Source organism: Leucopleurus acutus (genome assembly GCF_964270905.1).
Source record: "Leucopleurus acutus genome assembly, chromosome: 5".
Classification (NCBI taxonomy): domain Eukaryota; kingdom Metazoa; phylum Chordata; class Mammalia; order Artiodactyla; family Delphinidae; genus Leucopleurus; species Leucopleurus acutus.
This window is the reverse complement of record NC_139147.1, coordinates 135,634,994-135,649,299: the sequence shown is the minus strand read 5'-3', so window position 1 is coordinate 135,649,299 and position 14,306 is coordinate 135,634,994. Positions and strand designations below refer to the sequence as shown.

Here is a 14,306-nt window from a genome sequence, read left to right as displayed (position 1 = left end):
CTTGGAAGTTCAAAAACAATTTAATTTCTAAAAAAAATTAGAATTATTTATAGAAATGAGAATTGAGGAGGAAAACCTTCAAAAAATGAGAAGACACAGGTGGTTATTTATATAATCTTGCCTTTGGAAGTGTAATACCAGAGGCAGAATCCATAAAGAAGATACAGATATATTTGGCTACATAAAAATGAAGAAGTTACTATCTCCACAAAAACTATAGGTAATTTGAAGACAGACACACTCTGAGAAAAATATATGTAGCATATGACAAAGGAATTACTGCTTCCCACTGTTGATGAGGGTCCAGGGGAAATGAATTGTTCTATTATATACAAATCTTTCTAGAGCATAATTTGGCAAAACTTATCTTAAAATCTTATTTTTTAAAAATAAACATTTTGGTCCAGCAATTATGCTTATAGGATTTTATCCTAAGGAAATAATCATGGATACAGCACAGAGATATTACTGGAAGATATCCATTGTGAGGCTATTCATAGTGTTGGGGAACTAAAAGCATCCTAATTGTTTGCTAATAAGGAATTGGTTACATCAATTGTTATAGCTATATAAAGAATACCAGGGATCCATTAGAAGTGATAATATAGACTTTTTTATGGGAAGGAAAATACTCATGATAATTTATATAATCAGTATACTTAGCATGGTGGATCACATTAAACTATATGTATTTTAAATGCCCAGAAAGAATACATATAATAAACTGAAATGTTAACAGTGGTGTTTTTAGCTAATATAATTACAAATGATTTCAGTTAGCTATATTTTCTATATTTTGAAAGTTCCTATAGTAAATGTGTATTATTTTGGCAGTAAAATGAAGGATATTATAAATGTGACAGTGATTTAACTTACAATTCAGCTTTTTGTGTAGAAGTTTACTGAAAATAAATGTAACTGAATGTTGAGGTAGAGGTTACCAGTGAAGTCCAGATTTGGGAAGAAATTGTTGAAATGAAAATCTTGTGCCACTTTTTCACTTCTTTTATATATATGCCTACCAATGTGTAGTAACAGTCCCTGGAGCCTGTGGAAAATTTGTTAATGTTTGTAATGCTCATTTAATCATTTTCCATTTTGCATTTATTCCCAGTCATAGCAGAAAAAAATTTATCATTTTTCTCCATATTTTTCATCTCCCAGGTGGTCACTCTTGGTGACATTGTCCAGTTCTCACAATGTATCATTCCTTATCTGAAACAAGACATCCTCTGCAGCCAGAAGAACAAGAAGTGGGCATTGACCCCTTGTTGAGTTACTCACACAAGCCTGGAGGTGAGTTTTGTATGCAGATAATTTTGAGATTACTGGGAAACATGGCAGAGGGTCTCCAGCTAGCTCTGCCTGCCTTGTGTGTCATTCTCTAGAGAGGCTGAGCGGGAGAGCTTTAAGAACATTTCCCTGGATAGATATGGAGTGCTCTGACACTGATGGATTCCACAAAACGTCAACTTTTAATTATAGACAGACGCATTAGCTATAGCTAAGTGTTTAATGCACTGTGATTCTTTTTTAAAAAAATCATAAACAGTTTATTGCTTTAGTATAAGAATGTTGAAATGCAAAATGGCCTTTTCTCAAACATCTTTTAAAGAAGTCTAAGCTCTTGGTGTTGATTTTTTGCAGGGATTTTTTTTTTTCCTTCAAGTTGAGATTATTACAGGCACTTGCCTGATTATTCTTTTTTTGTTTTTTTTTTTAATAATTGGGATTTGTGTTTTACTTTTAAAGCTCTGTGTAGTGAAGTTGTTAAAACATCAACTGTATTCGGGGTCTGCCCTATAAAAATGTATTAAATGTATATGTATCAGAGCTTTGTATTATTTTCTCAGTATTAGTGATAACATAGTATCTTAGAAGGAAACAATGAGTTTGTGAGCATTCTTGACGCCTTTTCCTTATTTCAACTAATTCACTAAATATTTGCTAAAGTTGATTCATTGACTCAAGTAACTATTTGTAATTTTTCATTCAATACATATATCAGGATTATAAGATCTATTTTAAGAAATTATAATTAGTCAGTCATTCACATATATTTTACATACTTCAAATATGATTTTTTTCTGTATTGATGTAAATAAAGGTCTGCCATTAACTCTTATTTGGGGAATTAAAAAAGAAATTGATACCTTAAGTAGTTATTTCTGTAGTATACATGCTATTGAGTTTATGGAGTGTGTTTATGTTTTTAGTGCATCTTTAATACCTTCCACATCATACAAATACCCTTGTTGTTTTTAATGAAAATAGCATGCAACTTATTTTCGTGATTTTATTTTTATATTTGCTTTTATTTAAACTGCTGTTTAAGGTTTTGATAATATGAAAAAATTATTTATGTCTAATTTCAGCCTTTAAAGAATTTCAGTGGTAAGAATGATATAATCCTCCCTAGTGATGTTTTTTCTTAAATGTCATACCTATAAGAAGTACTCATAATGAAATAAGTCAAATTATTCTGCAAGCGCTTTGATAAGTGGATATTTTAAAAGTGAATATATTTTTGTGTTATCAGTATATGAAATATTTTCACCAAAATGTTCTGGTTTATATGCTTATTTTAGAACATAGGTTTTTTTTTTGTTGTTGTTTTGTTTTTTCCTTAAGTGCCTATTTTTCTCTGGACTAGTTCATTAAATATTGAGGTTCTTTTTTTTTAAACCGGTTAAAAAACATTTTAAATTAATTTTATCCTTTATTGTTTGTAGGAATGAGGAGTTACCTTTACTGAAAAGGCTTTTCGTTTATATCCTAGCCAACATTTCTATGACATACAAAGTTATTAGGACTGAATTGATGTTTAAAAGTGCCATTAATTCATTTACCCCAAATGTTCATTAACAATGTAAATGTATGCTGATGTTCTATAAGACAAGGAAGTGACTAATGACTCTTCCAACTAACAACACTTAAAATGAATAGAAACTTTAGATAGCTAATCTTGAAGTAATCAAGACCCTCATTCAGCTTGGCATCTCTGTATGCTCTAAAACAGCTGTCAACTGTTAAAAATATATACAAAACACACATACACGCACGCACATGCAGAAGAAAGATATGTAAATATCTAGTTCTTCAAAGCCGTAAAGGTTACTAACCGTAGTGGGTTTTGTGCATTGTATATGTAAATATTTTATATAAAGCATACATTTCATCTTAGGTTTTCTTTTTGCAGAAAACCGTGTGTTGCATTTTAATGGGGTTGTCATATTTACTTGAAAAATCACCACCTTTTTAGTATGTTGGTTTATTTTAATATATGTCTTTCTTGGGGTTCTCCACGTATTTGAAGCCTTTTACACAACTGAATGACTCATTTTGTAAGTAGTCAAGACATTGGACTTAATCAGTGGTTTCCCTGTGTAGAAGTCCTGTTTTTCTGATTGATTTTTTAAAATTTCCTGTTGTATATTCCATAAGTAAACAAATAAATCTTTAATTTCTCAAATCTGAATTTTTAACATTTATAGAAAAACAGTACATTACTGAGTTAAATGATTCTGAGTATTCTGGAAAGGATTAGCAAAAATAGACACATCATAGGTATGATAGAGAGAAAATTACATATCATTGGTTTACTTTCATGGATGTTTGAGGAAAGTGGGTAAGGGCAGAAAAAAGAACTGTTTAGATATATATATGCAAAATCTTAGGGCGCATTTTCCATGTGAATTAACTTTTAACTGCTTTAATTTCTTTCTGAAATAGAAAGCAGCATAGAAAGTATGCTGTACTCTATTGCATTTGGTCATATACAAAAATTAACCACCTTAAATTCCAAGATCTTTGATCAGCGGGTATTAGTTAATAATTGACAAGTTACCTGTAATTCAACTGCAGCCATAAAAAAAAGTAAAACTGTTTTGTTCAGCTACTCATGATTATTCATTCTTAGCATGGAACTTTCAAGGATTAAATGAAAAAGTAATTATTTTATTTTAAACTGGAAAAAAACAATATCAAGATCTAGGGAAACTTAACCTATTAATAAAATAGTATTCTCTGAATTACTAATTGTTTTCCAGTCTTACAAGAGCTTGGAATCTTGCTCATGATGAAAGAACATTTTCCTCTATTAGGTCTCTTTTGAGAATAGCATTTTGTTACATGTAGCCAGAGTTTTTAGCTTCAATTGTATATGCCTTCTTACAGCTTTCATAGTATTCAGATAATTACTTAATGTAATGCCTTTTTATAAAATATCTGTTTCAAAGGTTTCTTTCTAGCTCATGTATAAAATATTCAGTAACCTACTTAAGAAAAATCCAAGACATTCAGAATATCCTGCCTACTCCATTTTTGTCTCTTGTACTTTTTTGTCCCAATCTTCCTTTCTTTCTGATACTATATCATAGAGTTTTATGACTGGAAGGGGGTGCGTGGCTTTACTGATGAATAAATTGGTGGTAATGCAATTAGTTTACTGAAGTTGATGTGATAAATGACACTGTTCTATTATGATCTTTAGTACGGTTTTTCCAGTTAGTAGAAGTGTCACTGAACTCAGGTTTGGCTGCTCACTGCTCGAAAAGTCAGCACTTGTGTGACAAGTGCTGATTAAGAACGGAAAGGTCACATTAATCAGAGAGCCGGCAATCTGGGGAGAACGCGGACTCCTGTCCCACAACCAATTCCGAAGATTCTGGTTGGCCATGAAAGTTTTTAAAAGGAAAGAGGGGAAATAATCTCAGTTACTCATTGAGATAGGAGGTCAGATTTGTAGCCATCTCCCATTGTGTGCAGGCTTGTCGACTCCTCTCCGTTTTTTGGGAAGATCCAAAAAATGATCTTTCTTTTTTAAAATTTTTATTGGTGTATGGTTCCTTTACAATATTGTGTTAGTTTATACTGTGCAGCAAAGTGAATCAGCTATACGCATACGTATATCCCCTCTTTTTTTGGATTTCCTTCTCATTTAGGTCACCACAGAGCATTGAGCGGTGTGATCTTTCTTTAGATGCTATTTTGTTCACACAGTTTGATTGCGAGATTACTGAAGGGGGAGCTGGGGAAGAGATCCGGTCATCTGTTAATTACTCATTCTTCAATTCTACTTCTTTGATCTATGGAAAGAATCAACAGGTTAGGCAAAGTACTGTGTGATCAAAAAGATTTGAAAGGTGTGCTTGGGCCGGAGGTTAGTTAAAATATAGCCTTGCTAAAGTGACAGGACAAAAGTGGCCTCCTGCAGAGAGCTACTTCCTGCAACAAACTGCCTGCAAAAATTTGCTTACAAATCACCGCTGTCAGACATCATTCCATTTCTGTGGGATTATGGGCGAAGGTCCATCTTCTGTAACTTCTTCATGCTGACACAGGGTGCCATATTCTTAGAGTGGAAGATGTCGACATGGGTCTGTAGCATCTCTTTGCTGACAATTTTAGTTGCCTGCTTACATATATGGGGAGAAAAAGCCACAATTATTTTGATGCCCACAAAGATACAGATTATGATGAGCAATAGTGTTAATCCCACTGTCTTAAGGCCAGTTCTTGGAATTGTGCTAGCCATACATTCCGTACTGCTCAATGTGGAACAGCTTATGTCATGGCTACAGTCTGGTCATCATGCAGTTAGCGTTTTCCCTCTGGTGGCAGTTACAGTATCTGTAAAACAACTCAGGAATGTGCATCAGACACTGAAGGATTCTGTGCCTCTATTGTCTTAATCATTGACTTCTTGAGCCTGCTCTTCTGTGACTCAGGGAAGCTTGGGAGACTTCAGCTCTTCTGTAAACAAGAGCTAGGGGGTGTGGAGGGGCCTTTGTACTTGGAACAGGGCAGTGGCAGGGCTCTGCTTGGTTTCAGATGCAATCTAGAGCCAAGATGGAGGGATTCGTGGAGAGAGAAGGAGAGGAAGGATGGAGAACAGATGTTTAGGTAATGCAGTAAGTTCATTTGTTTAGGTAATGCAGTAAGTTCATTTGTTTGATGGCAGAGGGTTCAGTGAAATATCATTGATATTTCTCTTTCTTGATATGTTAGGGTGAGATAATTTGCTGATAGTGAGTGACAGAATGAAGCATTTGAAGAGAGAGCAACAAAGGTTAGATTGAGTTGAAAAAGAATATATAATCTTGGGGGCCAAGGTGATATTAGACATCATAATTTATAGGTGATACAAGCTTATAAACGTGTGTGATTATGTCTAGCAGAATTCAGCACCTAGGATTTAGCCACAATCAAAAGCAGGCAGTGGTTGGACTTACCTGGTGGCATGGTGGTTAAGAATCCACCTGCCAATGCAGGGGACACGGGTTCGATCCCTGGTCTGGGAAGATCCCACATGCCATGGGGCAACTAAGCCTGAGTGCCACAACTACTGAGCCTGCATGCTGCAACTACTGAACCCCGTGTGCCCTAGAGCCTGTGTGCCGCAACTGCTGAGCCTGCATGCTGCAAAGCCTGCACGCCCTAGAGCCCAAGTGCCGCAGTTACTGAGCCTGCATGCTGCAACTGCTGAAGCCTGCGTGCCCTAGAGCCCACGTGCCGCAACTACTGAGCCTGCGTGCTGCAACTACTGCAGCCCGCACGCCTAGAACCCGTGTTCCGCAGCAAGAGAATCCACAGCAATGAGAAGCCCACGCACCTCAATGAAGAGTAGCCTCCACTCACCACAACTAGAGAAAGCCTGCACAGCAACGAAGACCCAACACAGCTAAAAAAAGATAGTAATAGAAAAAAAAGCAGGCAGTAGTTTTCTCAGGGGAGTATGTAGACAAGGAAGTTGATGGCAGAAGAATTCATTGATAGTTTGAGAATATAAAGAAGTTTGCTGTTATGGAAGGGGCTTATAAGAGGGCAGAGTAGAAAGTTTTGGAAGGGATTGAGTTAGGAGAGATGAAGCATAGAGTAGCATGGTGATGGGAGTCATAAAGGGGACATGGGAACAGTATGTAAGTCTTTGATAACTATGTTAATTCGTTGGAACATTGTCTAGTGGTATCCAATAAACCAGCTCAGTACCTTCATTAGCTCTGTGTAATAAGTTGGATCTACGTCGATTTGAATAGATTTTGGTTTGAAATCTTTTTTTTTTTTTAATTTTAAACACTTTATTTTTTTAGAGCAGTTTTAGGTTCACAGCAAAATTAAGAGGAAGGTACAGATTTCCCATATAGCCTCTGGTTCCCATATAGGCACAGCCTCCCCATTATCTATATCTCCCACCAGAGTGGTACATTTGTGACAACTGTTGAGCCTACACTGACACATGATAATCACCCAAACTCTGTAGTTTACATTAGGATTCACTCTTGGTGGTGGACGTTCTATGAGTTCAGACGAATGTATAATGACGTGTACCTGTCATTATAGTGTCATACAGAGTATTTTCCCAGAATTCTCTGTGCTCTGCCTGTTCATCTTCCCCATCCCATGCCCCTCAACCCCTGGCAACCACTGATCTTTTTACTGTCTGTGTCGTTTTGTAAAAAGTATCATCTTAATGAAAAATTCTCTCTACATATGGAGGAAAATGGCAGTTTAGATAGATGAAAAACTGTAAGGCTATTAAGTCATTAAGGAAAATGGTGGCTTTGTTGAAGATGAAGATTGTTAAATAAATGGTAGAGCGACTTGGAAGTTCTTAAATGACAGTAAAAAGGATTTTTTTTAAATGGATGTTTTTTAAAATGTCTCCTTAAAGACGGATTTTGTTACGTGGTGTGACAATAGGTAGAAGTTACATCAAAGAGCAGAGAACATGCCATGCCCTGTTCCTCTAAATTACACTGTCCGAAAGAAAGTGGGAAATGAGAGACTTCAGTCTGAAAGGCCATGAGTTAGAGATCTGAAAGTCATCCTCCAGAGATATCAGTTCACGGTATGAGACAGGTGAGAAATTCAAAGAAAGAGAAAAGAACTGAGGATTGATTGGTCAGAATTCTCCATGATTAGAAATTGGATAGAGAGAGCAGTATTTTAAAGCAGTCAAAGTTGGGGAAAGATAAAGGAGGGTCAAAATTAAAGAAGCTACAGATGTGAGAGCTTCCAAGTAGGTCCAAGGTGGTCACTGCTTCAAAATTGCATAGGTTAAAGACTATAAAAGGAGAAAAATCTATGATTCGGTGATGGGAAGAGTACTGATGATCTGTAATTAGTGGTAAGGCATTTTCAAGATATCACTCACTAGCTGACTTGAGTAGATGGAATTAACATGAAAAGGTAGTGGTGAAATATCAGTCGTAAACATGCAAATGGCGAGGGAGTTTCAAGTTACTCTTTAATGTTAGATTTAGATGACTATATATGGATTTTATGTATTCGTGCTCTCACAGTGGATTGAGATTTAGCAAGTTAGACATTTTAATGGTAAAAATGAAACTCACTGTTGGTAAAATGTACTCTTGAAATAAAAAAAAAAGTCTTCTGGTCTGAATTCTGATCTTTTTTTATTGTGTTGCCTATTTCTCATTAATTGAATCCAGTTTTTAGTTTTATTTGAAGTTTTCTGTTGGTGTGGCAATTCCTAGTATTTACTTAATGGAGAGGCCCCTTTTCAGTTCCTTTAGAGTTGGGGTTGTGTGAAGAGTTATTTTAGTTGTACTGGGATTTTTTTCATTTCCCATGTCTTTAGGAGCAAAGGAGACCTCACTGCTTGCTCTGGTGGCAGACAGAAACAGTAGCCCTGCAAGAGCCGTCACCACTACCCCCTTGGGCAAAGTTATCTGCAAAGGAATAGCCATACCTTGAGATATTTTTTCCACCATGCTTAGTCAGCCTTATAATATTCTTGGATCACCAAAAATGAGAAGCTGTGTGATGGTGGTTTGTTTGGGTTGGGTCTAGGCATAACTGAGCTATAGAGGTGATGCAGAGTGACAGTATTATCTTAAAACCTTAGAAAAACATAAACCCATTTAGGTGCAGTGACCTACAGTGGATTTCTTATCAAAGATTTATATTAGTTGTTTTCTGCTAGTGCATCAGTAGGGCCAGAAAGGACAGCAGAATAGAGTATGACTGATTTTGACCAAGCTTAGAACACTGCTATCAATTTAAATCTTTAATTAGACTTGTGAATAGATCTGTTTTGTTGAACTTACAGATTTTCAATCAGACATGTTGGCATGATGGTTAAGAAATTTCAGTCACACTTAATAAATGAATAGAGACCATAAAGGCACGATATTTAATCACAGAAGGGGGCTGTGGGTCACAGACCTGACGTTTATTCATTCATTCAAAAATATTCATTGATCATCTAGTATCTGGGGATAGGCTATTAAACAAATAGTCCAGGTGCTCTCTTTCAATGAAATTCACATTTTAGCATGAGAGAGACAGCAAAAAAAAAAAAAAAAAAAAAAAATGAAAAGTACAAAAATGAGGAAAAAAATAGCAGAGAATGATAAAGGCTAGGTAAGAATCAAGATAAGGTAGTGTTACAATGAGCGTCTGTGTGCGTACTTTAGATTGTCAGGGAAGATCTCTCTGACAAGGTGATACGTCAGTTGCATGTGAATGACAGATGAGCCAGGCACGCAAAGGTGGTGACAGAAAGAGGGAGACAGATGGACAGACAGATAGGCAGAATGAAAGAAACACCAGTCTAGAAAAAGGAAAGAGTTCATACGGAGGAAGTTCCTAGGATAGGAATAGGCTCATCCTATTCAAGGAACTGAAGGAAGATCACGTTGGCTGGAGCATTGTGGGTGACATGGAATGGCACAGGATGGGCCTAGCAGGCAGGGGCCAAATGCTGGGGATTTTGTAAGCCAGTGTAGATTGTATTTTAAAGACTGAGAGTTATTTAGCATCTATGTTGTTATCTGAGAAGGTGATATGTCAGTTACATGGAAGTGACATGTAACTCTCTTGTGCTATTAAGTTTCTTCTCAAGAATAAGGGCCATAACTATTTTTTACTATGTATCCTTATGACTTGATATACTAAGCATTTAATAAGTAACATCTGATTTACATAGAGTTGGAGTATTTTAACGTTTATTTTCATATTGCAGTCCTCTATACCAATCTTTGTTTCCTCACTCCAATTTTTTTCAATATTTTAACTCTTTGTAATGATGAAGTAATTTCTGTTTAACCTGACATAAAGAATGTCCTAAAATTAACCATTTATCTAAAGATCAGTTACTTCTATGTGGTCTGTTTTATGCCCTGCTACCAATATTAAAATAGTAATGATAAATGCAGTCTGGTGAGACCTTTTCTGCTTGACCCATTGTGTGTACATGTGTGTAGGAGACTTTGGGGTGGGGGGGGGGAGTCCATATAATCATTATTTTTCTTTTGCTGATGTGATGGAAAATTTGCTCCTTTAGGACATATTAGAACAATATATTTAATGCTCTTCAATTTAATTAGCTAGTATCACAATTAATACAATTAAGGTCACTTGAAATGAAACTGTTAAATTGAGTAATTTACTTTAACAATGTCAATGTGTTCTCACAATTACATTTGCTTTAATTAGTGTACAAGCTATTATTTAATAGCATACCTCACATAGAAAAATGTAATAATGCATTCTTGGCTCCTTATAGCAGAAAGAAAGAAACTTTTAATGGACCGAGTGATTTTGCGGAATTGCTACTAGATATAAAGTGATGGAAGGGAAAGTACAAAGCCAGAAAGCAAAGTGTGCAAGAGTGTAAATAAAACAAATACCTTTTGGGCACTTACCAATATGTATATATCCTATTTATCATTGTGTAAATAGTATCGGAAACTTTTAATTACCATTTAAAAATAAGAGAACATAGATCATCGAAAATTTTAAGTGTTCAGTTTTATCTGGTTTTTGCTTAATACTGCAATAATATTCCACTTTTTTGAATATCATAAAATAGTTAAAATCATTAATAGTTAAATTACTATTATTGTCATCATTATTCTAAGTTAATTAATAGTTAAAATAATTAGTCACGCTAATAGAGAGGAACAGAATGGTGTGGCATATAGGAAAGGTAGGAAGCAAAAATGTTTTAATTCTCAGTTCGGCTTTTGTTTTCTATTTTTTTTTTAATTTAATTTTATTTATTTTTTTATACAGCAGGTTCTTATTAGTTATCCATTTTATACATATTAGTATATACATGTCAATCCCAGTCTCCCAATTCATTACACAGCTACCTGCCCCCTGCCACTTTCCCCCCTTGGTGTCCATACGTTTGCTCTCTACATCTGTGTTTCTATTTCTGCCCATTTCTTACCCAAGAGTTCACTTTTATAGCCAATGAAAAAATGCTCTTCTTCCACCCGGCCTACTCTATACATTGAGATCAGAAGATCCAGGGAGGAATAAATGGTTATGTTTCTGTTTCTAGATATGCAGAGTAAGCAGAAGGAGATGGATGGTCAACCCAGTCATAATAAGATCTGCAGTTCTCCATAAACACAAGAGCAAGATTTACTGTCATGTAATCAAGTGGTGATTTTATGTAGAAGGGAGATAAATGCAATCCAGATAGTTCAATACTGTAATTTAAAAAATTAGTTTGACAGTCTTTTTGCCTAATTTGATTGATTTGAGTTTCTACTGTTTTTATCTTCTTTCCTTTCCTTCTTTCGTTAATGACAAAAATTCTTAAAGTTGGGAGTAAAAAAAACCGGCAGAAGAGTAATTAGGTAGTAAATATTTAAATGTCAAATGCAAGAAGCTTAGCGAATCTAGACTTTGAAAAATTAACTATATCTCACATTTCTAGGAAAGAGGTTCATAGGAGTATATTTAGTTTTTCAGTGCTCGTGAATGTTTACACAGCAATCCGTCATTGGCTCTCCTTTTGCACCCTAAATTCTGAATTCAGTCTATCAGGGTGTTCATAGGTCAGATGAGTCAGAATAGAGTCATTTACTAGAACAGTCTACTTAGCAATAGTAGAAAATTAGCTTAGGTGATTCTTTAAATAGCATTTTGAGTTTTGCATGGGTAAACTACTGCTTTTATTAGCTGCTACATATACTACAGCAAGCAGTTCTTATTTGGCCCTCATCTGATTCTTATTATACCTCGTCTCTAAATTCCATCTTGACTTTTAAATATATTTGTCTATTGATTCCTTAGCCTATATTATAGAATATTAGAAGAGTAACCAGAATCTGATTATTTAAATACTTGTTCTTTAAAATGTAACAGATTTTAAAATAAGACATTGATTTGCTTTCTCAAAGAAGGCCAAATGCAAGAAGTTAATTGCTCTCTTCCAAATCTTGCCTGTATGTTGTCTTCATTCTTAGTTCTCTATCTTGTAAGTAAGAAATTGCCCCGATGTTGTTTTTTTTTTTTTTTTTTTTTGCCATGCCATGAGGATCTTAGTTCCCTGACCAGGGATTGAACCTGGGCCATGGCAGTGAAAATGCCAAGTCCTAACCACTGGGCCGCCAATGAATTCCCCCCAACCTTCTTGAAACAACATAATGTGCCCTTAAAGTGTTTATTTTATGTTAGGTCTGAAGATTAATTCACTGCATGTCAGGGTTATAAGCAACTCAGAAGTGCCTTTATGAGCAGCCTGTGTTTTTTTGTTGTTGTTGTTTTTTGTTTTTGTTTGTTTTTTGGATTAAGTGAAGTTTTAAAGAAAGTTCTAAAAAGACTTCACAACCTGGTCTCTGCTTGTTCAATCAGTTTCCAGTGTGACTACACAGGATTTCTCTATTAAAGTCCAAGACCAACCCAGAATAGACAATATAACATTGAAGGAGAACAAAATTCGAAGACTGACAATATCTGACTTCAGACTAGAGAGCCCAGAAATAGACCCATGCAAATATAGTTTTAAGTGATACTGACAAAGGAGCAAAGGCAATTCAGTGGAAAAAGGGATAGTGTTTTCAACAAATGGAGCTGGACCAGTTAGATATCTCCATGGGGGTGGGGGGGAAGAAATCTAGACGTTGATTTTATGCCTTTCAAAAACAACTCAAAATGGATCATCAACCTAAATGTAAAATGCAAAACTATAAAATTTCCAGAAGATGACATAGGAGAAAATCTTCATGACCTTGGGTTTGGTGATAACATTTTAGTTTCAAAACCAAAAAGCATGATCAGTGAAAGAAAAAATTGATAAGTTGGATTTCATTAGAATTAAAACTATAAGGGAATGAAAGACAAGCCAGAGACTGGGAGAAAAATCTTTATAAAAGTTATCTGATAAAAGACTGGTATCTAAGATATACAAAGAACTGTAATAACCCAGGAATAAGAAAACAACCCAGTCAGTTAAAAAATGAGCAAAATACGTGAGCAGAAATTTTACCAAACAAGATACACAGATAAGCATAGGAGAAGATGCTCAACGTCATAGGTCATCAGGAAATTGCAAATTAAAATGAGATACCACTACACATCTGTTGGGCTGACTAAGATCCAGGGCACGAGGCCAAATGCCAGCGAGGATGTGGAGCCAGCAGGAGCCCCCGTTCACTGCTAGTGAGCATACAGATTGGTGCAGCCACTTGGTAAGACAGTTTGACTTCTTCTTACAAAGCTGAACGTACTCTTACCATGTGATCCGCAGTTGCACTCCTTGGTGTTTGCCCAAATGAATTGAAAACTTAAGTCTAAACGTAAACCAGCACACAGTGTTCATAGCAGTTTTATTCGTAATTGCCAAAACTTGGAAGCAACCAAGATGACCTTCAATAGGTGAATGGATAAGCAAAGTGATATGTATATACAGTGGAATTGTATATACGTATTCAGTGATAAAAATAAATGAGCTATTAGGTCACAGAAGAACAAGGAGAAGCCTTAGATGCATATTACTAAGTGAAAGAAGCCAATCTGTAAAGGTTATTATATACTGTATGATTCCAACTATATAACATTCTGGAAGAGGCAACACTATGAAGACAGTAAAAAGATCAGGGGTTGCCAGGGGTGAGGGTGGAGGGAGGGATGAATAGGTAGAGCACAGAGGATCTTTAGGGCACTGACACTGTTCTGTATGATACTGTAATTGTGGATACATGTCATTAGGCATTTGTCAAAACCCCTACAATGTACAACACAAAGAGTAAATCCTAATGTAAATTATAAACTTTAATTAATAATATTGTATCACCATTGATGCATCAGTGTAACAAATGTACCACATTAATGCAAGATGTGAATACTAGGGGAAGCTATGAATGTGAGGGATGGGGAATACGTAGGAACTCTGTACTTTCTGCTCAGTTTTTTTTTTTAACCCAAAACAACTCTCAAAATAAGATTTATTAATTAAAAATAAAAGATACTAGGGTTCCTCATCCACTGATTTTTACTTTTTTTCAAGTGGCACCATACATTTCCCCTTCATTCATCATGCCAGT

General features: G+C 35.5%; 1 protein-coding gene across 1 annotated transcript in view; it reads left to right on the top strand.

Annotated features, from left to right (window-relative positions):
• The window catches only part of TBC1D5 (TBC1 domain family member 5), a 411,864-nt gene that overhangs the window by 68,752 nt on the left and 328,806 nt on the right, over positions 1-14,306 (top strand). The window contains exon 2 of the mRNA XM_082840369.1: positions 1,165-1,296. Coding sequence (XP_082696495.1) covers positions 1,200-1,296 — 97 coding nt within the window. The 5' untranslated portion in view covers positions 1,165-1,199. The remainder of the gene's footprint in view (positions 1-1,164; positions 1,297-14,306) is intronic.